The sequence below is a fragment of the Schistocerca gregaria genome, chromosome 3 (genome assembly GCF_023897955.1).
Source record: "Schistocerca gregaria isolate iqSchGreg1 chromosome 3, iqSchGreg1.2, whole genome shotgun sequence".
Taxonomy (NCBI): domain Eukaryota; kingdom Metazoa; phylum Arthropoda; class Insecta; order Orthoptera; family Acrididae; genus Schistocerca; species Schistocerca gregaria.
In genome coordinates, this window is record NC_064922.1 from 590291882 (window position 1) to 590318237 (window position 26356).

At 37.8% G+C, this 26356-nt stretch overlaps 1 protein-coding gene across 1 annotated transcript in view; it reads right to left on the bottom strand.

The window, feature by feature from the left end:
• Nucleotides 1-4421: 4421 nt before the first annotated feature.
• LOC126355366 (uracil-DNA glycosylase-like) overlaps nt 4422-26356 on the bottom strand; it is a 60425-nt gene continuing 38490 nt past the window's right edge. The window contains exon 6 of the mRNA XM_050005660.1: nt 4422-5020. Coding sequence (XP_049861617.1) covers nt 4865-5020 — 156 coding nt within the window. The 3' untranslated portion in view covers nt 4422-4864. The remainder of the gene's footprint in view (nt 5021-26356) is intronic.

Below are 26356 nucleotides of genomic sequence, written 5' to 3' on the forward strand. Positions count from 1 at the left end.
AACGTTGTTATACTTATTCTTTTCTTGTTTAAACTGTTTGATGTGCATGTTTCACTTCCATACATGGCTACTCTCCATACAAAAACTTCAGAAAATACTTCCTAATACTTAAATCTAAATCAATGTTAACAAATTTCTATTCTTCAAAAGGGCTTCTCTTGCCACTAACAGTCTACATTTTATATCCTCTCTACTTTGATCATATCTTATTTTGCTTCCAAAATAACAAAACTCATCTACCACTTCAAGTCTCATAATCTAATATTGTTAGTATCACTTGATTTCATTAGACTACATTCCATTATCCATGTTTTGCTTTTGCTGGTGTTCATCTTATATCCTCCTTTCAAGAATTTTCCATTTATTTCAACTGCTCTTACAAGTCCTTTGCTGCCTGACAGAATTACAAACTCATCGGAAAATCTCAATGTTTTATTTCTTTGCCCCGAACTGTAATTCTTTCACCAATTTTTTCTTTGGCTCCGGTACTTCTTTCTGAGTGTACAGACTGAATAACTCTGCCTCACTCCTTTTCATCTGCTGCTTTCCTTTAATGCCATCAGCTCTTGTAACTGCCATCTGGTTTCTGTACAAGTTGTAAAGGGCCTTTTGCTCTCTGTTCTTTTTTCTTCTTGCTACCTTCAGAATTTATAACACGAGGCTTCCAGTCAACACTGTCAAACGCTTTCTCTGAGTCTACAAGTCCTTAACCAATCTTCTAAAATAAGTAGTAGGGTCACTACTGCGTCATGTATTCCTACACTTCTCCAGTCCACACTTATCTTTCTTGTGGTTGGCTTGTGCCAGCTGGCTGGTTGGTCATTGGAGTCAAAGGGACCAAACTGTGAGGTTACCAGTCTCTTCATCTGATATGTATCAACAATCCTCTGAGGAAGCATACAAAAGCCAAATCCTGGGAAGCCCAGTAGTAACCAAGATACAATAAGACAGAAAATCAAGGAGAAGTAGGAGGGGAAAGAGTAAGATGGGTGAGCCGCTCATTCCAGAATGCAAGATGAGGACCACAGACCTTGCTTCTGCGAATTTTTCCATTCTTCTCTGATGAATGTGGGTTAGTATTTTGCAGCTATGGCTTATTACACTGATAGTTTGGCAACTTTCACACCTGTTTTCTTTGGAATTGCAATTACTAGTCTTTTTGATGTCTGGGGATATTTTGACAGTCTTGTATACCTCGCACACAAGATGAAAGGGTTTTGCCACAGATGGCTCTCCCAAGGTTATCAGTAGTTTTGACAGAATGTCATTACACCTGAGGCCTTGTCTTGACCTGGGTCTTTCAGTGCCCTATCAAATTCTTCTCACAGTCTCATAGTTCCAATCTCTTCTACATCTTCCAGTTCTATAGTATTGCCTTCCAGTTATATCCCTTGTATAGACCCTTATATGCTACTTCCACTTTTCCTTCTTTGCTTAGGACTGGTTTTCCATTTGAGCTCTTTGATATTCATATAGTTGCTTCTCTTTTTCCCAAAGGCCTCTTTAATTCTCCTGTAGGCAGTTCCTATCTTTTCTCTACTGATGTATGCTTTTACATCCTGATGTTTGTCCTCCTGCCATTCGTGCTTAGCCATTTTGCACTTCCTAGTCGTCTTCTTTTTCAGACATTTGTATTCCCTTTCACCAGCTTCATTTTTATATTTTCTCATTTCAACAATTAAATTCTTGTGTTATCCATGGATTTCTAGCAGGCCTTGTCTTTTTACCTATTTGATCCTCTATGCCTCCACTATTTTATCTCTCAAAGCTTCCTGTTCGCCTTTTACTCTATTCTTTTCCCCTGTTCTACTCAATTGTTGCCTTATGCTCCCTCAAACTCTCAATACCCTGCCGTGTGTGTTGTCTATCTTTGACAAAGGCATTGTTGGCCGAAGGCTTATTTTTGACAGTTTTTTGTTGTTGTTGTGCTTATCTGCAACTCAGCACCTCCGCTATGTGGTGAGTAGCAACTTTCCTTTTCATAAGGTTACATTCCATCCTGGATTTTCCATTGTTTGATCTCAATAATCTCTCGTTTTTTCAGTGTATCCAGGTGCCATCTCCTTAATTTCCTACCTTTAGTCTGCAGTTCATAACCAATAGATTGTGAGGTACCTGACTGCAAATGTCCACTGCAAGCAGTCAGCTTTGCAATGTTTTCTTGGAAACTGATTTGAGATGAACCTGAGTTCATTAACACCAACAATTCTTGTCGAGTTTGAACCAAACTGTCACTGGCAATGTGTCACACTGGTCTCTGGTTCCTGTTGGTTAGGATCTTTTTACGAAAACTGGTCTTATGCCATGTTACACTATTCCGTTGTATACAAATCCTTGTAGACAAGCTGATGTGGTCATGGGCATTTAAAAAAATGATAGCTCTTTCCTGCCATCATATTATGTCCCCACAACAACCCAACTTACTCAGCTGATTCCATATGACCAAATATCACACACCACCCATCTCAATGGCACGATTTACATCAGTGGTGGAGGTTTGCATGACCACTCTGTATGACGCAGTACACAATGAGGCGATACAATATGTTAGTGTCTTGCAATTCAATGCAGAAACAACTCGTATTGTCAGAGCGCATAGAAAGATAGTGTAAGCTACTTAACTGGTTCACACTAAGATACTAACACCAACACATATCACTGTTGTATCACCTGGCGCAACGTAGAGTGCTGCTCACTCTATGCAACTTGTGTTGTACAGTCCATGACTGAAATTTCAAATTATCATGTGCATGAGAAACAAAGATGAAGCAAAGCTACATCAGTGTTTTTATTTGTATTAGTTCTCATTAACTTTTACTGTCCACGTAAAAAATTCAAAACCACATTTTTGTAATTCGTTCATTCTCCACGATGCAGTCTCTCTCATTTGCTTTTGAGGAACTATTGGGGGGGAAAAAGACGATTTCTCCATATCTTACAGTCTGACATCACAGCCTGATGATAAACTGATTTTCTTTTCATTATTAAAATACTTCATAAACCATCAGGCATGTTTTGAAAAGCTTACAGTGAATAATGTAGTCACTGGCCAGTTTAAGTTTGGTGGGTTTTACTTCTAGATTACTTCATACAAGGTATAGCTAAAATATCTAAATTGTTTCTAACAGCTGAAGATGAGCAATACCTTTTTCTATTCACCAGAAAATATAAGAGTTATAGTGGAGATTACCTGCGATGAGGTTGGCAGATACTTACCACCCAAGACACTATTGCCACCCTTTATGCAGTCGGCTCATGTTTCTCTTCGTATGCTGCCAATACAAACTGAAGCTGGAAAACTTACTGTACTGAAAAGACAACAGGAGTCATCAGCTGACAATGCTGACACTACGCTTTTACAGTTTATGCTTCATCAGGAAACTTTGAACAGGCATAAAATAGATTTGAAAGCTAAACTCTTGTTACTTTTGAATGATCAGCTAGACAAAGCCGAGGACATATTAGGATTTTCTTCATAATCAAGGGTGCTTCACTTTTTCCATATACACTGTCTACCCCTATGCCAAGTTCGCCACCCACATGAACGTTGCCTGATCCCACTTTCAAGTCCAGCAGTGTTTCTTCTGAATAAGCCACAAGCTGTATCATACATTACTGTGTGAAACTGAACAGTTGTAAAAATGCTGTCCAATGTTTACTAATTTGTAAACTCTTTTATACATGTACACATTGAATAAAGTACCATACTATGTGGTTTTACAAAAAATTAACTTTTCACGGCAGCATTTTCAACGTCATTCACACAGATTCACCAGCTCACAGTTATCTAATGATTAGCTACTAAGTAGGAGAAACAGCAAGTGCAAAATTTATGCCCTGTTTTGTCAGGGTAGTCAATATTAAATGCTCCAAAAACTTAGCAGCATAGACTCATTCAATAGAATTCATGTATTTTTTATGTTTAGAGACTTCCCTATACAAATTGTATATGGTAGCATTCCACTGCGAACATGTGTCATATCGCAAATCACATCTCAGCATGAACCACACCAACCAGTTCTAGACCAACTACAGCACTCCACAGTGACCTTTATCCTTTTTTTTTAAAGGTGTACTAATACTTTGTTCAGTCATGTTATTATATCATAACAGACACAATGCTATTGAATTTATAAAACAAATAAGTTACGCACTTACTGCTGAAAATGGCCACACCAACTAACTCGTACTAGTAAAAATTCAGGATGTGATGGTCTTCACGAAGTAGAAGTTGCAATGTTCTATTAAAATCTCCTGCACATGTTTTAGCAGGGCCTACATTCTCCACACATTTGAGACAGACACAATGCCCTTCAGGTGAGATATATGTGACGCAGAAGTACTTATCAAGTAGAGAATGAAGCTAACGTAATGTACATATTGATACTGACACAGGGAAGTGAAAAATATTAATGACAACATAGAGAAAGTAAGCATTTATTTACACAAAGAAACATTCATACACTGCAGCCTATCAGCTAATACAATGCTGAGAGAGTCTTGTTTCACTAATTAGCTATCAGACTTTCAGTGCAGGTCTGTCGAGTACAAAAATAATACTTCACCATTTTTCATGGTGATGGGAAAGATATTTGTACTCAAAATTTGTACTGCTGCAGGTAGGGTATGGTTGAACTAACAGGCTTAAAATACTATACACTTAATACAGTTCCAGTACAGAACTTTTTCCAATTTGCTGCACTAATGTAGATACAAAAAAGAAAATAAAATAAAAATACATGACTCTGTCACTGCAAGATCTATAGGTAAGGGCAGATCACAGTACTGTGGAAATTATGAACACAAGTACAGAAACTTATCATCAACTTGGCACATAAAAATGAACGAAATACTGAAACATAATTTAACTGAGATCTTCAGGGAGGTGACACCAGTCAATCTCTCCACGTCCAGCCATTCTTAGCAGCTCATTGCACTGAGAGAAATGCTTGCAGCCAAAGAACCCACGATGAGCAGAGAGTGGGGAAGGATGAGGTGCCTTTAAAAGATGATGTTTTTTCTGGAAATGAAAAACACTTTACTATGGTGTGACTTCTGCAAATGTTTGTCACCTTGATGCCGCCGCCCCCCCCCCCCCCCCCCCATTCACACACACAGGATGATACACAGAACAAAAATTACATGAAACAGAAAATTATCTATGCATATACACTACTAGTTCCCTCATTAATCGATAACATTTGACTGATTCCACCATGATGGAGAACTCTTTGGGGACTGAATCCTGTTCTTCCTATTTTTGTATTTGGCAAAAATACAGAGAACCAAGTTTGCTCTAGATACATCTAAAACTACGTACAGCATATGATGGCCATTGTTTGATGCTGGGGAAACACCTTAATTTTAAATTAATTATAGCTCCTTAACATTGCATCAGTAACAGAGGTTTGTATCATACCTTCTTATCCTTTCAAAACTTCGATGGTAACATTAATGGAAAATCTTTTACTTACAAACTTCTGGTAAGTGGTAAGATGTGTAAATGTCACAGAAAGTAATAGTCAATAACACTTCCAAGTTGGATAGAGTAATAAACAGAAATTTCACTCTTTCTATCTTTGAAACTGTCAGTGCTATTTTTTCTTAACTTTTGAGAAAAAAGTTTAATTCTGAAAAGAAGCAGACTTTAAGCCGCGAAAAATGTCATGGTCAATTACTTCAACAAAACCAAGGCAACTGCTCTAAATCAGCTGTGTCACTATATAATAAACACTGTTTTAACTGAAAATGGCAATTGAGAAAAAAAATCTCAAGCTGTATCATGAGCACAGTGGATACTCTAGGAAATAGAGTCTAGTTATATGGGTTGAAACTGAGCATGGAAAAACCCATATGGTACATTTCAAAACTAAACATTTGGAATGTGTGGAAGTTAAAGCACAACATTACACTCAAATTAATAGAACAAGCTGAAACAATGAAATTCCTCGAGCTAAATGTGGACAACAATTTAAGGTTGAATACACATATTGACTAGCTATCAAATAAATTAAGCAGTTTTGCATTTGGAATGCAAATACTAGCAAGTACCACTCACATGGCTATATGAAGAATAATATATCTTAGTTTTTTTCATCTGACATTAGGTGTGATACTATTTTCTGTAACAAGTTCAAATAGTGTATCTGGAACACTGAAATTGCAAAAGAAAACTATCAGATACACATTTACTGCAAAGGAAGATAAATCTTGGGGTTACAGTAGATTCTGAGGGAGAAATGCAACTATTCAGTAAATTCAGAGAGGATGAAATGATAATCAGAGTTTTTTTTATTGTAAGTAACAGAACTGTATTATCGTCGACATGCTGTTATTAACAGCAGTTTTTTATGTTTATTGTGAAGTTTTACCACAATTTTAACAAATCTCCTCGTATCTAATTCAAATGATTTTGGTAATGTACATTACAAGAAAAGTTATGCTTGTAGGTGTGAAACTATAGCTAGTCTTTTTGTCCCATACTCTAATACTAAATATAAAGCACCTGGCAGAAGGTGTGTTCAATTATGTCATATTAAACATCCTCACCGTTCAATTCGTTGGAGGAGTGTAGAAGAATGATGCATTTGATGTTAGTCTTGTGTTTGTTACTAACCTTGCTTTATCTTTACAGCTTTTACAACAGCTCTTAGGAAGCCAAGATCTGATCACTGATTCTGTCCATAAACTAGATGTTTTGATTTTACCAAGTAGATTTTTATTGACATATTAAGATACCTTTTTTTCAAGTGTATGCAAATTAAAAAGAAGTCTTGCCAAAACTTATCTGGACATGCTAAGAGTGTTTTACAGGCAGAATCAACAAAAGTTTCTTAGCTTCCTAAATGGCACTGCTGTTGAGACTTTTGAGATGAAAACATGGCTAGTAACATCTCTAACACAAAGCAGGCTAATAACATCTCTAACACAAGCATATTCACACAATGTTTTCCTTTCTACAATCTACCTGTGAATAGAACAGGGAAAAACGCTTTTATTGTATCATCTACCGAGGTTTCCCTTATGGGGATATCTTATCAACTATTATTCAAGTAACATCATTGTAATTAATATTCTGTCTCCCTTCAGTGGTGGTTAGTGACCTTCTCATGGCCATAGCTAACATATTTACATCCAAATGAATTCACAATAAGCAGTCTGTTCCAAGCAAGCATTTGTGTTTCAACTCTGAACATCTTCACAATTGTGTTACATTTACGGCTAAGAAATAATGAGAGTGTATTCGGCAAATAAGTTTGGCTTCCCTTATATTTATAGATGGCATGACCCATGTCCTTGTGAAAAGCTCTTCACTTTAGGTTTGAGCTTTAGTGGTCTAATCTGCTTGTAATACAGATGTTATTGAATAATGTAGTAGTCATATTTTCCACAGAACAATACCTGAACGATAGCAACAACCCTCAATATTTATTTGTGGAGAAACCACTTCAAACCCTAAGTAAACATTTAAGCTTTCAGTTTCCTACTGTCTTAGTTCTCAAACCACAATCAGTGTGCTCAGGTAGTTAAAGAGCAGAAATCAGAAGCTATGCTTTAATATTATTCTTGCATAATACCAGTCGTGCACACACTTGACAAAGGAAAGGAAAAGGAAGATTCATGATTTAATGTTCCATCAACAATGAGGTCATTAGAGACAGCATAGTCATTTCAAGGATAGGGAAGAAATTCAGACATGCCCTTTCAAAGGCACCATCCTGGCATATGCCTGGAGTGCTTTACAGAAATCACGTAAGTCCTAAATTCTGATGGTTGGGCACATTTGAAGCATCATCCTTCCATATTCGAGTCCAGTGTGCTAACATTAGCCAAAATCATATAATTTATGTACAAACCAAACATCACACATTAACATTAGCGCAATTTTATTTAGCCCTTGATTATAGTTTGCGAGAATGCTAGGTCAATGTCAATGATTGCAGCCATTTAAGGAGGAGACTTAGTTCCTAACTACATGTTACCAGTGGTGAAAAACTGTACAAGAAAAAGAAGAAACTGAATATAACTATAGACATATTGCAGACTTTAATGTCTTATTATTCTTAATAATAAATAAATAAATAAAAACATTAAATACAATTTTTAGTATACTGAATGCAATGTTAATGATCCCCAGGATTTATAAAAAATGATACTGCACAGTACACAACCCCTTATATGAAAAATTATAAAGGAGGCATGCAGAAGCAAACTACAGTAAATTCACTTTTTCTCGAAAATGAGTTGTTGCCACTATTTTGTTCAGTATGCTGTTGTCTACTGATTAACAGTTTTTGTCTGCCCTCAAACGTACCTGCAAAATAGCCTGCAGATCCAAAAGCCAGAGTATTCACGTTTGTTTGCAAAGCAAAACTGAGTGTATCCACTGCATGATAAAAACACACAATTCTGTGTCTCCTTAGCAAGTGACATTATCTAAGAAGGTTTGAAGATGCAAAACTCACTTTGTACACATGTATTTTGTCTGAATAATGCTACTTTCGCAGGTTATTACTTCATGGATGTTACCTTCGAGCTTATGTGTGGCAGTTTCGTCAAGCTGTATGTACTGCATGCTACCACAAAATAAAAAGTAGCGTGCTAGTTGTTACCTAACCACACTGGCACGTTTTCCTTGGCTTGACTTGTCTGTGAGCTCATGGGGTATGTTTATGGTGCTTTGTAGGACAAAATATCAAGAGTATTTTAGCATTTCCTTGTGTACAAAAGGGAAAGACTGTAAAGGATCAGCAAATCCTTCTGACAGAAATGGAGAAGCAAAATGCACAGTAAGATTCAATCATCAATTCTTGTATTTTCTGCTATTTCGCTACGTGGAAGTAATTAGAACTTCATAGCAAACTGAACTCAAATAAACTGCAAACAGTTGTTAAATGATGGTACTTACAAACAGCTGTTTGTGGTTTATTCAAGTTCACTTTACCCTGAATTTCAATGGGCATGGCTGGCCATATTGTAAATTTGTACGTGAAATAAAACTTTATACAGGCACAGTCAAAAATGATTTCCTCGAACAAATGGTACATCAATCATTTAGTTACCATTTGTTTAGGAAAACATAATACTGTACATGATTATGTTAATTAATTACTGCAGCCTTTTCCTTATATGTACTGTTCTTTTCTAGATATTCTTCAAGAGGGTTTATGGTTCATCCTCACTGCAAGCATGTAGTGTCATCACCATACCAGTATAAAGTAATGTCAGAGCAGGATATAAAGAGAGCATATCAAAGCTTTTTATAAAGTTCACACTATTGCCGAGGAAGAAACATCACTAGACTTTATGTACAGTGATTTGTCAGTTTCAAAACTTAGGGAAAATGTTTAATGGAGATCCAGAGGAAACATTGGATAATGTTACATGCTAGTTTTATAATATCAGTTTCTCTTCCCAATCACACTCACAGTTGGTCAGTGTGCATAGGTTTAAAGCGGCAACGAAAGCAGTTAATCCAACTGTTGCAATGAGGCAAAAGAACAAGAACTGACAACACAACTTGCTTTACACAAGGCTACAGCAAATGCTTTTTATGATATACTGAAAGTTGAAGAGAATGGTGAAATAATCCTGACATTTGACTAAAACCTTCTACTGCCTAAATTGCTTGACCACACACCAAATATACATGTACAATTTTACAATCTGCCAAGGCCCATCAGGTTCACAGAAAAACAAGGGGAATACATTAACTAACAAATGGAAGACAGACAGACAGACATTGTAAAGGAAGCCAATGAAACTGTGTCTTGTGTGTATCACAGGCTAACATTGATAGACCTGAGCAACATCCAGTACCATCCTTCTGATGTCACAACAGCTGTGGAGGGCAAAACAAAAACCATGATGTTCAGTAGGCTGTGCTACTGGCTTACGCAAAAGGCTCCTGCCAACGTGAAACAAGTAAATATCTTCTATCCAATGGCTGGACATTCACTTCTACCACCCAACCATTTAGGGTCAAACACGAAAGGTTTTCAACTCTAAGTCATAACTACCTCACTGAGTGAGTACAATGAAGTGTTCAAGGAACATGGAATTGTTTTCCAATTAGCTGATAATTGGTGTTGGATGGATGCACTTGCTGATGTCATTAAGCCATCCAGTCAGTGGCACATCATATTTGCCGCTATCAAACAAATGATTACCAGGAGTAAACATGCAAATCCACTACTTTGAGGTGAAGTGGCCTACAAAATGGATGCTGGTGAAGAGAGAGAGAGAGAGAGAGAGAGAGAGAGAGAGAGAGAGAGAGAGAGAGAGAGAGATCTGCTGATATGGCAAAGCCTACACCTCCTTGGAACCAATTGCATCTGGATTGAAACACCTTTCTCTCTCTCTCTCTCTCTCTCTCTCCCCCCCCCCCCCTCCCTCTCTCTCTCCCCCTCCCTCTCCCCCTCCCTCTCCCTCTCCCTCTCCCCGCGCGCGCACACACTGCATTTTGCTTCTGGATGCCTCAAATATAATAACATATTTGACATATTAATATTGTAATATCTGAAAAAATTTTCCCGATGACTAATAGTTATCTATGGTGTGCGGCATACACAAGAACCGATTGCGATAGTAGAGTTTGAAAGAACAGCTTTGCTCATAAGTTTTAGGTTTTTACTTATGCCAGATTACCACTGTAATTCTAAAACATCAAAACACACATCGACAAACAGACTAAAAACTAAACACCAAATAGCAGTTCCAAATTATTTAAAAATTGTAAGTTTTTAAGTCATTAAATGGCCATTTAACATTATTTTATTTTCTCCATACTCTGTTTTTCCTATTTATGCATTCACATACCATAACTAAATGTATTTCTTTCAATGCTAAATTTAGTTAGGGAATTAAACTACTGTCAATTACAATATACAAGTTTTCCAAGGCTGTAAATGTCACCAGTATGAAGTTCAGACATGTAATTATATAATTTTACTAATATGTTACTGTAAAATTTAATAATAAAAATCAATCTACTGTTTTTGCCAATGTACATTTTGAAGTCACACCATCATCAGCTGCTCTTTTGCTACATAAGGACCTTACCTTCAATGTTAACACAAGAGAAATGCATATCTGTGATCATAGATACGCATTTCTGGCATGTTGATATTGTAATGAAGTTCCTTACATAACAACAGAAAGTCATGATGATGAAGCTGTGGCTTTGAAATATACACTGGCAAAATAGAAATTATATAAAAGACAGTACGCAGAATTTATTATCAAGAATGAGAATTTTTAATTTAAAGCCTAAAACATTTGCTGTGACAGTCATAAAATTTTTCAGCCACCATCCGGAATAGCCCTGGTTGAGTTTCAGGACTTGCTTAGTATGCTTGTGTCATCAGACATTACAGTTTTTGAACAGCACCAAAAATTAGTTGATAATTCATTTACGTAGGCAATGAAAAGGACCGAATCTAGTACCAAAACCCAATGTCGCCCTGTATTTTATGTTCACTCACTCAGATTGGTTTTATTACTGAAATGCAAGACAGTGTAAACAGGTGCTTTCTATAAGACTATGTCCATGCACGAAGGCTGCACTCAATACCAATAACACGACAGCTTCACAAGCAGAATTTTATCAAAAGTTTTGACAAGACGCAAATTACCACATGAACACAACAGAAACAAAGCAGCTCGCATAACTAAAGAACTATTTGTCGTGGCACATTATTGTGGAACTGTTTCTCAACCTAAAACTGTGTCCTTATGCATAATAAGTTTCATGAAAATTAATAAATTCAAAAGGCAAAAGAAACGGTTGGTGACTAATGTTCTTGCTTGGTACTGGAAGGTCAGAATATAGACAGGTGTGCGCCCAAATTATTTCCCCTTGAAGGTGAACACCATTCATTATCACCATTTGCATCATTCAGAATTTTCTATCCATTATAGAATTCAGCAACATACATGGATGTATGTCTACTATGCAATCTGCCCAGCTTTCATTTAACTGCCTCCCTCTTTTCTAACAAAGAACACCATTGGAGTACCTACCATTCCACTTCCCTAGCTAATGTCCTGTCCACCACCCATTTCAACGTGTTCCCTGATCAATTTGCTTTCCTCTCTTTCTGCCGCCCCCCCCCCCCCCCCAGGGAGCATTTAGATGAGCCTATATTACAGCAATATTTGGCCACAATAGCACTGCTGTCAAAACTGCTTATGTTGCAGGTAATATCTATACTATGTGATCAAAAGTATCTGGACACCCCAAAAAACATACATTTTTCATATTAGGTGCATTGTGCTGCCACCTACTGCCAGGTACTCCATATCAGCGACCTCAGTAGTGATTAGACATCAGAGACCAGAATGGCGCGCTCCCCAGAATGCATGGGCTTCGAACATGGTCGGATGATTGGGTGTCACTTGTCTCGTAAGTCTGTATGCGATATTTTCACACACCTAAACATCCCTAGGTCCACTGTTTCAGATGTAATACTGAATTGGAAACGTGAAGAGAGACAGTACAGAAGCGTACAGGCCGACTTCTGTTGACTGACAGACATTCAACAGTTGAAGAGGGTTGTAATGTGTAATACATAGACATCTATCCAGACCATCACACAGGAATTCCAAACTGCATCTGGATCCATTGCAAGGACTATGACAGACGGGAGGTGAGGAAACTTGGATTTCATGGTCGAGAGGCTGTTTATACGTCACACATCATACTGGTAAATGCCAAACGACACCCACTTGGTGTAAGGAGCATAAACATTGGATGATTGAACAGTGGAAAAATGTTGTGTGGAGTGACAAATCATGGTACACAATGTGGTGATCATCTGCCAGTGTATTTAGTGCCAACTGTAAAATTTAGAGGTGCAGGTGTTATGGTGTGGTCATGTTTTTCATGGAGAGGGCCTACACCCCTTCTTTTTTGCATGGCACTATCACAGCACAGGCCTACATTGATGCTTTAAGCATCTTCTTGCTTCTCACTATTGAAGAGCAATTCGGGGATGGCGATTGCATTGATCAAGCATCTTTTTATAATGCACGGCCTGTTACGTGACAACAACATCCCTACAATGAACTGGCCTGCACAGAGTCCTGATCTGAATCCTATAGAACACCTTTGAGATATTTTGGAATGCTGACTTCATGCAAGGCCTCATCAACAAAATCGATGCCTCTCCTCAGTGCAGCTGTCCACAACGAATGGGCTGCCATTCCCAAAGAAACCTTCCAGCACCTGATTGAATGTGTGCCTGCGAGAGTGGCAAGCTGTCATCAAAGCCAACACCATACTGAATTCCAGCATTACGGATGGATGGCACCAAGAACTTTTAAGTCTTTTCAGCCAGGTGTCTGGATAGTTTTGATCCCACAGTGTATGTCTGTCCTTGCCCTTTTATGTTTTCCCTCTCACTTTCACCTTTGTATCCTACTTCTCTCACCAACAACACCGCACTAACACAGCTGATTAAAAACAATGTTGCTTACCTTTCCTCTATTTCTTCATCTCCCAGTACCTACTGCAACCTACATCTTTCTGAATCTGCTCAATGTATTCATCTCTTGGTCTCACTCTACGATTTTTACCCTCCACACAGCCCTCCAATACTAAATTGGTGATCCCTTGATGCCTCAGAACATGTCCTACCAACCGATCCCTTCTAGTCAAGTTGTGCCACAAACTCCTCTTCTCCCCAATTCTATTCAATACCTCCTCATTAGTTATGTGATCTACCCATCTAATCTTCAGCATTCTTCTGTAACACCAGATTTTGAAAGCCTCTATTCTCTTCTTGTCCAAACTATTTATTGACCGTGTTTCACTTCCATCACGGCTACACTCCATACAAATACTTTCAGAAACAACTTGCTGACACTTAAATCTATACTTGATGTTAAATTTCTCTTCTTCAGAAACACTTTCCTTGCCATTGCCAGTCTACATTTTATATCCTCTCCACTTCGACCATCATCTGTTATTTTGCTCCCCAAATAGCAAAACTCCTTTGCTACTTTAAGTGCCTCATTTCCTAATCTAATTCCCTCAGCATCACCCGACTTAATTAGAGTACATTCCGTTATCCTCGTTATTGTTGATGTTCACCGTATATCCTCCTTTCAAGACACTGTCCATTCCGTTCAACTGCTCTTCCAAGTCCTTTGCTGTCTCTGACAGAATTACAATGTGATCGGCGAATCTCAAAGTTTTTATTTCTTCACCATGGATTTTAATACCTACTCCGAAGTTTTCTTTTGTTTCCTTTACTGCTTGCTGAATATACAGATTGAATAGCATTGGGGATAGGCTACAACCCTGTCTCACTCCCTTCCCAACCACTGCTTCCCTTTCATGTCCCTTGACCTTTATTACTGCCTTCTGGTTTCTGTACAAATTGTAAATAGCCTTTCGCTCCCTGTATTTTACCCCTGCCACCTTCTGAAGTTGGAAGAGAGTATTCCAGTCAATATTGTCAATAGCTTTCTCTAAGTCTACAAATGCTAGAAACGTAGGTTTGCCTTTCCTTAATCTATCTTCTAAGGTAAGTCGTAGGGTCAGTATTGCCTCACGTGTTCCAATATTTCTATGGAATCCAAACTGATCTTCCCCGAGTTTGGCTTCTACCAGATTATCCATTTGCCTGTAAAGAATTCGCATTAGTATTTTGCAGCCGTGACTTATTAAGCTGGTAGTTCGGTAATTTTCACATGTCAACATCTGCTTTCTTTGGGATTGGAATTATTATATTCTGCTTGAAGTCTGGGGGTACTTCGCCTGTCTCGTAAATCTTGCATCACAGATATGCTCAATAATGTTCATGCCTGGGGAGTTTTGTGGCCAGTGGAAGTGTTTAAACTCAGAAGAGTGTTCCTGGAGCCTCTCTGTAGCAATTCTCGACATGCAGGGTGTCTCATTGTCCTGCTGCAATTGCTCCAGTCCATTAGAAAACACGATGGACATGAATGGATGCAGGTGATCAGAGAGGATGCTTACATCTGTGTCACCTGTCAGTCATATGTTGATGTACCAGGGATCCCACATCATTCCAACCGCACATGCCCACACCATTACAGAGCCTCCACCAGCTTGAACAGTCCCCTACTGACGTGCTGGGCCCATGGATTCATGAGGTTGTCTCCATACCATACACGTACACGTACGTCCGCTTGATACAATTTGACACAAGGCAACATGTTTCCAGTCATCAACAGTCGAATGTCAGTGTTCATGGGCCCAGGTGAGGCATAAAGCTTATGTTGTGCAGTCATCAAAGGTACACGATAGAGCCTTCAGCTCCGAAAGCCCATATCGATGTTTCATTGAATGGTTTGGACACTGACACTTTATGGCCCAGCATTGAAATTTGCAGCAGAAGGTTTTCACTTCTGTCATGCTGAATGATTCTCTTGTCTTTGTTGGTCCAGTACTTGCAGTATCTTTTTCCGGTTGCAGATATGTTGCAGATTTGATGTTTTACTAGATTCCTGATATCCACAGAACACTTATGAAATGGTCGTACGGGAAAATCCCCACTCCATCCCTATCTCGGAGATGCTATGTTCCATTGCACATGGGCAGACTATAACACTAAATTCAAATTCACATAAATCTTGATAACCTGCCATTGTAGCAGCAGTAACAAATCTAACAACTGCGCCAGACAGTTGTCTTATATAGGCATTGCCAAAGGCAGTGCTGTCTTATGCTTGTTTACATATGTCTGTATTTGAATACGCATGCTTGTATCAGTTTCATTGGCACTTCAGTACATATAGTCATATGTTGGTTATTGTGAGTTTGCTGTGGACAGTTATGAGAAAGTGGACAAAAGACAGAACTATGAATTTTACAAATGCAATTCATCTGCATCTGGAGCTGTGGGAGGTTGAATTTAATTGACACAAAGATCACAACTTGAGAAAACATTTGGGAAGCTACTGCTGATGAGCTCCAGATCATGCTTGATGCAGCATACAAAAAATTTCCAAGTATTTGAACCTGTGCCAAACAAGGCACAAAGTTGAATAGGAAGAGGGAAAATGCATCCACATTGGTTGCTATTGATGCCATGAGCTTTGCACCATCCCAAGACATACCCGAGGCAGGAATTAACAGTGTAAACAGTGGTGTGTCTTGGTGAATAAAAATAAAATCAAAATTGTACTTTTATTTCAAACTTCATTTAATGAACTCATTCAGTCCTCCTACCAAAGCACTGCATACTTCTTGTACAATGGGGGCATATTTATGAATACCGAACTTTAAAAAGCAACTACATTTAGTTCAACACACTTTGGGCTACAAATTAACATCATCATTACTAAGCTGAATGTATTCTTTAATATGTTTTAACAGTTCAAAGTTACCGACCACAAATTAAAAACTCAATTTTTGAACAGTAGTTTTCCAAAGAAAGATTAATTTCTCAGCTTTAATATTTTTCTGCTATTACATTGCATAGTATAGTTACTTTATATAGAGTATCAATGGTGAACTTAAAAAATACACTCTTTCAAAAATTGGATGTTTTTAATTCTTCCATTTTGTGGTCTGCAATATCTTTATTGGGAGACCAGATAAAAATCTGAAAATTTCTCGGTTAATAGACCTTTATGATATCAAACTTCAGTATAAATTTCAACTTTAAGATTCAGTTGGAAGTTATGGAAGAAAAATTACAAACAAGAGTCAAAAATATGTTTTTTTAACATGAGCAATATCTAGGGTTATGGAATAAAATATATCAGTTATAGCATATAATTATGATTACTTACCTTTTTTTAAATTAAAAATAAGCCTACTAATAACATTATATTGTTCTCTTGTTGTTATCACTCAGTCAACATTTGATAAATTTGTTCACTCAGTTTGGGTGTGAGATTATAAGTTCGCCCAGCCACAGCTGTAAATTCCATGGGAGACAGCTTCCTTGGTGCACTTTTTTTAAGTGGCATCCAAACTTCCAGGGTGTATACGTGGACGGTGGGGGGGGAACCTGATTTTTCCCAGAATTCCCAGTTAAAAACACACTTCCTCCCGAGAGAAAATACCATTATTCCGGATCTTTAGAAAACGGAACTCAGGGAACAAATCAAGTTTTGGGAAGATGTCTGGCATGCAGCAACATTCATTACACTGCATATTTTCATATTGCGACCAATAGCTTTATGTTCCTTGCCAATAAAAACATCACTGTTAAGTAAAGCGAACACAAAAACAGGGAAAGTTAATGGTTTAAATTAATATACGTAGTGTTGCTACAAGAACAGGGTGTATACATGGAAAAAAAACCAACAAACCCGATTTCCTGCTTGAAAATCCACTTTCTCCGTTATAAGTGACAGTATACTTTTCCTCGGCACTGTAAAACTTCTCAATCCTTAGAATGTTTATGGTTTTTTCTCATAGACTTAGAATTTGCCAGCACTTTAGAAAACGAAACCCAGGAGGAAAAAAAAACACGTTTTAGAAAGATCTTTGATGTGCAGCAACATGTATGCTACATTGTTTTGTGTTACGGAAGTATAAATTCGAATTCCACCAAACAGTGCATGTTACTTTCCGAAGCAATGAAATCGAGATAGCGGTGCGCTTTTGTAAGCCAATCATGGCTCATGTCACGTGATCTCACCAGGTGATCACAGGACACGTGATGCAGTCAACCAATAGCAAGATCACTTAAGTAGCGCGAACACACAAAAAAGAAAAGTTAATGGTTTAAATTAATACACATAGTATTGCTGCAAGAAAAACAAAGCTTTCATAAATAATATTGGTCTCTAAGATTAATAAGCTGCAAAAGAAGCTAAGCTTCCACATATAATGCTGATCTTTTTGCGCGTGTTACACTTTAAGATACATCACACAAATGTGCCAAATTTTTTTTAATAACAACGTAAATGTCTGATCTTCTGGGCTCGAAATTCTTCTAGATGGTTGTCCTCAAACAGTTGATTTTTAAATGAGAGTCAAATGCTTTATGATTTAAGAAATTCATCGTACATTCTCGCACATAGTTCATCTTGCGTAAAAGGAAATTTACTTTTAAAGCAACACTTTTCAAGACACCATTCGCAATATTTTCCCGTGACCTGTTAGAAATTGGTTCATTTCAGCAGTTGCCACAGAGCGCCAGATAACAGGCGTCACTGCGCCTGCGTAGCTACGATGACACAGGAAGCCTGCATCTTCGTACGTGTAAAACATTAAAAGATCTTGCATTATGTCATAAAAGAAACAAGGCATCAAAGGATACTTCAAGAGCATTGGAATTTCGTGAACCATGCTAAAATGCATAATTTGGCTTAAAGTGCACAATCATTCTGTCCAGATTTGGATGTAAATTTTGAATTTCGTGAACCATGCTAAAATGCATAATTTGGCTTAAAGTGCACAATCATTCTGTCCAGATTTGGATGTAAATTTTCTTGAGTACCAGTACTGTATTATCTCATGTTTGGTTCTTTATTATGGCATAATGCCATACGAGCTAGAAGATGGAAAACGTGCAGTTGAAATGCAGCAAACAATTGAAACTAGCCAACAGTGTGAAATTAAACACTTCGTTTCAAATAAATTGGCACTAAATTGGCTGGTTCAGCAGAAAAGTTTAATAAAAGCCAAATTTCTTTAGCAAATCAACAAAATAAGTGCATTGTTCTGCAACGCGATAATGCTTGACTGTCAGAAAAGGGAAATAAAATAAAATCTGAAACTAACAACATATTTTAGCCTTCCGTAAAAATGTTAATGTATTTTAATTCACTTGATAGCGCCCAGTCACAAAAATCTGTTTCGTTTTCATTTGGTGTGAGAGTAGTAAACGACAAGGAAACAGCAAAATCACTAAACATAAACACGGGTCACATGAGACTACACACGTTCCCATTACAACTTAAGACTGCTCTGTAGATCTGCCTCGGATCCACGATATTTTCAAACTGGGACAATACTAGAGAGTGGCGCCCCTCCTCCCTCAAGCGTTTGAGGTAAGACACCAAAAATTTTTAAAAAAATCGCCTTTCAAAAATATGTCCATTTTTTAGCGTACATCTTTCTGAAGATGTGTGATACATAAAACATGTGTTTGAGGAAATGTAATACATATTATTTGGTCTTAAATGTGTCAAAGTGTAGTGCTACATGAATAGTACCGAAGACTGGTGTGCTTTCTCAATCTGATTATGTGTACTTTGTCACTGTCTGCTAGATAACAAGTCTCCTAATGCTGTAGGAATTGTAACACACACACACACACACACACACACACACACACACACACACACACACACACACAGTTTTGGCACAAATGGTCATTTTTATCCATAATTTGTGTGATGTCCTCATTTATTCTCCTTCCTTGTTCTAATAATCTTGTCATCAGTAATTCTTTAACTATTCCTGTCAGGGTTAAAACTTATTCTCCGGTTAACTTGACTAATCCTGCCACATTAATCGTTTTAGTTATCCCACGTTTATACTCCAGTTACGCATTATTACGTGTTCGTACAACGCGTTTTCAGTACTACTCCCAGAATAGAACTTCAGCGGCTGCTAGCCGGGGACTGTACAACTGGCCCTTACCAGTGTAGCGTTTTTTTCTTGGATATACTGAGGAGATAATACATAATCTTTCTTACCTGTTTGATTTTGAAATGCATCCTTTTTTAATAACAAATGAATAATCGATAGACAGACATGCGCTGGATGCTGGGCGTTTTTTCAAACAAGGTCCTCACACCCCAGAAATTACTGGCCGGGGCAGATACCCCGATTTGCTCCCAGCCCCCTAATCCAGACCTGTTGCGCATGCGTCAATCTGACAGCTTAGGTGCGCCAGTAATTTTTTTTCCGGGTAGCATCTGGCTGCTTGCTTCTACTGCCTATACAGCTAAAACTGCCACACTTCTGTGGCCAGAAGCAGGAGAAGGTATTACTCATATGCACCTCAACTGCGCATGCGCTCGCTCACATCTGCTCAAACGAATCTACTGTAATCAGTTTGACGTTACGCTCTTCGGAGGCAATTTGCTGTTATGAAGCATTACATGGTCTTCCTAAAGCCATTGACACATGCAGACACTTGTGTGAGCACTGTGTTTTGTTGCAGTATTTGGCACATTTCCTTGGCAACTTAGTTTTTTTTTTTTTGCTCCCTTTCATGTTTTCGTCGCTAGGCAATGAAAACCTCTAAACTGCATTTGACAATGAAATCCACGTAGACAATTAAGCGACATAGCCTCTCGAAACCATTCTTCTTCGAGTTGTACGGTGTCGCCATCGAGCAGCAATAATGAGAAAGCCATCAAGCAGCAATAATGAAAAACATCTCCAGCAATATGTGGTTTGTGCTGTAAGCCTCGCATCTCCGGTAATCGTCATTGTTAGCGTGCAGGGTAAACACGTGCTCTGAGTTTTTTGATGTGATAGTAACCTTTTTGACTGATGTATCTGTAGCAATAAAGCAGTGTTGGGTCTGTGTTAGTATTTCTAGGTATTTATGTATTGTATTTTAATATAAAGAATTAATAATGACCTCGTTAAATACAATGTTGATTTACAAGTTTTTCCATCGCACATAATGCAGACTGCACTCAGTACATACGAGGTTTTAATTTTAGAACTTAACAGAATCCTATACATTCTACAGGAACTACTTTGTTTTCAGCTATGGGTAAAAAGAGTAAATTCACTCTTCACTTTACGAAACAAGCCGACAACAGGTCATTCGTATAAGATCACCGGAAGAAGATTCTAGACAGGTTCCTCCTTGTCCTGAACCAAAGGAAAGGGTAGACCTACAAAATGAAGGTCAACCGTAGTTTATATTGTTGTAACTTAAAGTAAGATCCTTGTTTGAAAGTTGAGGTGATTAAATTATTTAAATATTATTGATGACATTATTGTTTACACTACAGATAATGTGGAAAAAGAAGCCAATACAGAGGCGAATTCCACTTCTGAGTTTGAAAGTATTTTCGAACACAGCAGTGAGGATGATATCTCCAGTGGCAGTAGTGATGTGTATGATCCAGATAAAAACAAAAATGACCACAGCAGTAACAACAGCATGGAAGATGATGACGACGAAGTTGATGTGGGAGTTAAAAGTACTAATCAGTGCCGTAAAAGGAAAAGCAATCAATCTCTTCAAAGTTTGCACAAAGAAAAATGTACGGGGGGAGGGGGGGGGGGGGGGGGGGACAGGATTATTTAGGAATGCAAAAAGAAGAGTTTGGCAGAAAGAGACCAACAACGAGCAGAAGTAAGTGGGAAATGGAACCACGATGTACTTTTAAACATTCTTCCTTAAATCAGAACAGGAATTGCAATGATTTTACAGAAGAGCAGAGACAGCTAATATTTAATCATTTCTGGCAGGATATGTCTTGTGGTAAAGAAATTTTTTTGTTAGAAACCATATCTATTACGTTCTATTTAAAAGACGCAGAAGTAATTCAGAATCTAATAAACCTCACTGTTCTAACACACTATATTACAATTTTGTAATATAAGGACCGAAAAAAATTGTCTGCGAGACTATGTTTCTGAATACTTTGTGCTTAGGTGAATGGAGTGTCAGAACATGGGGATTAGTGCATCTGGAATAACGCTTGCAGAAGGGCCTCAAATGCAGGAGAGACCAACAAAAGTTTCAGGTGGACGACAATCAGCATCAGAATTTTTTGCAGAGTTGCCGAAACTGGAATCGCATTACTGCCGCCGTTCTTCCACAAAACACTACTTAGAACCTATCTGGCAGAGTAAATCAGAACTACGTAGGGAATATATAGAATTTTGCAAGAAAAAGAGGACAAATCCCAGCTGCTGACAAACAGTTCTGCGAGGTATTCGATGAAAATAATCTAAACTTATTTTCGTCTACAAAGGACCAGTGTGATCTTTGTTGTTCTCACCAGACAGGCAATCTCTCAGACAATGAATACTATTTGCATATGGCCCGAAATCCTGAGGCAAGGGAAGCAAAAAATAGTGATAAATTAGGACCAGCTAGAGTGTTTACTATGAACCTTTACTTCTACTTTCTTCCAGACTAAAAGCACCTGCACTGTACTATAAAAGCAAACTAAAGGTCGCCAACTTTACCATCTATGATTTAAAAGGTAATGATGGTTATTGTTACCTTTGGCACGAGAGTGAAGGTGGACTAACAGCTTCGGAATTTGCCATTATACTCGTGCATTTTATAGAAACGTACGTCCAAAATGATTCAGAAGCTATTTCCTATAGCGATGGATGCACGCACCAGAAACTTAACTCAGTCACGAGTAATGCCCTGGCTCATCTCACCAATCAGAAAGGCATTGCAGTAGTGCAAAAATTTCTGGAGAAAGGTCACACTCAAATGGAGTGTGATTCTATGCACCCCACCATGGAAAGGAAGTTAAAAAACAGACACATTTATACTCCTGCCGGCTATGCAGAAGCTTGTACTACCGCAAGACAAAATCCTAAACCTTATGTTGTCAATTATTTGGACCACACGTTTTTCAAGTCCGATGATAAACTCTCGTTGTATTCGTCTATTCAGCCAGGATCCAAAATTGGGGATTCAACAGACTGATATCCAGTGTCTGAAGTATGATCCCTCCGGAAAAATGGAATATAAACAAATTCAGCAATACATGGGAAACAATTCCAAGAAGGACGTCAAACATACCCAGCTCATTTACAGTGCCCCCTCTCTACAGTTCACCACTAAAGATCACTGCAGAAAAGTTTACGCATTTGCAACAACTAAATCTGGTCCTTCCTAAGGCTGTTCATTTATTTTATGACATGCAGCCTCACATTTATAATGAAAGAACATATCCGTGCCTAAAAAAATGCAACCGAAAATAAACTCATTTACAGCCACCTATGACAGTGTGATAGTAGCAGTAATAGTAACAATAATAAATGTTAACAAACTGCACAAATGTTTACAGTGATAAAAGTTTAATTAAAGCTAACAACATTGTTTCTATGTTTTTTAAACACTGAAATTTATTAACATCCAGATTCCAATATTTTGATCAATGTGGAATTATTCATTTTACTTTATAACTGTAACAATGTATCCCTAAAGATGTTTCATAATACACAAATAATGCAATGTTTAAGTAAGTATTTTTTTAAACAAATTAAACATTCATTCATTTCAAATCCTTAACCATGCACTCGTTACAAGCCTATTATCTCTATCACTACCAAAAAAATAACTGAGAAAACCTCGTAACTTCAAAAACCGGCAGACAATTTGAAGTGCATAACGAAGTCATATGTACCAACGACCGGATCCATATTGTGTAGCAGAAACCACTACATTTGACTAATCAGGTCCCCTTGTGATTTCTATAATTAGTTTTTTGTTTCTCCTGTAAAATTTGGCCAATTTCAGGTATGGGTTTTCATTGCCTAGCGACATTTTATTGCTGCAGTATTATATTCTGCAGAAGCGAGATACAGTATTATCCTTCATTGGAGTATTGGTTCTTGCCAGTCAATGTTACAAAAATTTAATTGAACACTAAAACAATGAAAAATTCCCAGAACAAAACAAAAAAAAAACCTGGTTTTTCCTGGTTTTCTCCCGGATGAAAAAATTCCTGCATCTCTCAGGTCGTATACACCATGTCCTCCTCAATTTTTTTAAAAAGATGTCCTTGGTCCTGGAGTGTGATAAAATAGAACATGTACATCTTGTTTTGACAAGTCAATATTATCAACTTCGCCAATACACCACTGTTCATCGTAAACACAAGCCACTATGTCTTTATTTTGAAGAACCAGTTGTACAAGTTTTCCACACTGATGAAGTTCACTACCAGGCGAAGTTGATGTGATCATAAAGGTCTGTTATTTGCGAAATTTTCAGTGGTGTTGTTATATGATTGTCATCAGTCCGCTGCAGACTTGCTTTTGAGACAGCTCGCTTTGTTGTACTCCCAACACCATAACAAGCATTCTTCCCATGGCATGAAGCGAAAAAGTGCCATTCCACATTAAACCCAAAATCCTTATGAAAGGAGATGTTAACAATTTTTTATTGTTTTTATATTCATTTGCTGCCCCAGCAGAAAAGCAAATCAGTTTTTTTTATGGAAGGGTGGTGCTGTTTAATGTAGTTTGTTAATTTTGGTTGAAAAATGTACACAGCAGAGGATCCAGTAGGTACAATGACGAGGGCTAGTAGAAATCCTTGGGTAACAGAAGAAATATTGAATTTAATGAGGAAAGGAGAAAATATAAAAATGCAGTAAATGAAGCAGGCAAAAAGGAATACAAACATCTCTAAAATGAGATCGACAGGAAGTGCAAAATGGCTAAGCAGAGATGACTAGAGGACAAATGTAAGGATGTAGAGGCTTATCTCACTAGGGGTAAGACAGATACAACGTACAGGAAAATTCAAGAGACCTTTGGAGATAAGAGAACCACTTGTATGAACATCAAGAGCTCAGATGGAAACCCAGTTCTAAGCAAAGAAGAGAAGGCAGAAAGGTGGAAGGAGTATATAGAGGGTCTATACAAGGGCAATGTACTTGAGGACAATATTATGGAAATGGAAGAGGATGTAGCTGAAGGTGAAATGGGAGATATGATACTGCATGAAGAGTTTGACAGAGCGCTGAAAGATGTAAGTCGAAGCAAGGCCCTGGGATTACCGTATTTACTCGAATCTAAGCCACATCTGAAAAATGAGACTAGAAATCAAGGAAAAAAAAATTCCCGAATCAAAGCCGCACCTGAAATTTGAGACTCTAAATTCAAGGGGAGAGAAAAATTATAGGCTGCATCTCCAAATCGAAACGAAGTTTGTCCATTGTAATATGAGACAGTTTAGGTTGAATGAATGACAATACAGCTACAGTAGTTTGGTTTGAGTCATAAGCTTAGCGGTTACGCTTTATCAGGTAGCCATTGCTATGCATCAGGCGCTCCGTCCGTATTTATACGGGTACCTTTCCTTTTCCACGTGCTTCGTCTCGTTTGAATTGATTGCTTATTTTTCTTTGATCTGATAAGCGCAGTTTTCTTTGTTATAGGTGTTTACGTCACTAAGCTGAAAATGCATTATTGTACTGTGTCATGCATTGTTAGTCGCATTCTGATGGTGCGTGTTTACGGCTTTTCACTGCTCGCGGCATGGCTTGCTTTTGTGCGCACCACAATAAAAAGAGCGGAATCATCTCATTAACGAAACAATGGCAAGAAACTGCTACTTTCTTTGATAATGATCAACAAGAACCAAATAATAGACTGTGTATGATAGAAGATGTTCTGAATGAGAGTTTAGCGAAAATTTTTCTTCTTTTGAAAATCTTTGCAGGCGCCTCTTTAGTACATTACATTCTACACAGAAATTAGAGTCAGCTTAGATTTAAAAATCTAGTCAATTGCTTAATTTCTGACTGTATCAATATTAAGCATAAGAATAATATGAATATAAACATGTCATGATATGTATATTCTTCCGCGTTTGCTGTTGTCTCACTCTAGTTTCGGTCTGTTAGGCAGAAAGGATTTAAATGAGATAGCAGTGACGTGAAACAATATATGGCAAAATGTTTATATGCATATTCTTCTAATGGTGACGAGAATGCTGCATGTGAGTCACAATTTATGAAAGTTCCTATTAGCAACTATCTCTTCTCACAGATAGGAAAAAATTCACGATGTAGAGTTGGCCATATTGACAAACATCCCAAACAGTCTTGCCAGTCGGATTTTCGTAGTACATTGAAATGCTGCTATATTCGAAGATGAACAATACGGAATTTGTATTTACTTCATTGGATAATATATGAAAATGCAGTGGTCGAAACTCGGGGCGGAGAAAATAGCTCGTCTTTCCACCTTTTTTATTTAAATTTATTTACTGACGCAGAGGTTTTGGCGCCAGTATTTATCTTTGTGCCTACAAAGTATGCCTGTGTAACGCTACATATATTCGACGGCAGAAGTAAGTTGTGGCGGCTCCCACGAACTTTTTTCAGAATTTCTGCTTGCTTTGCACTCTATTCTAAGCTACAGGCAGTTTTTTTTTATAACAAAAACCAGAAAAAAGTGCGGCTTAGATTTGAGTAAATACGGCAGACAACATTCCATTAGAACTAATGACACCCTTGGGAGACCCAGCCCTGACAAATGTCTACCATCTGGTGAGCAAGATGTACGAGACAGGCGAAATACCCTCAGACTTTAAAAAGAATATAATAATTCCAATGACAGACGCGAAAATTACCGAACTGTCTGTTTAATAAGTCACAGCTGTAAAATACTAACACAAATTCTTTACAGACAAATGGAAAACTGGTAGAAACCAACCTTGGAGAAGATCAGTTTGGATTCCGTAGAAATGTTTGA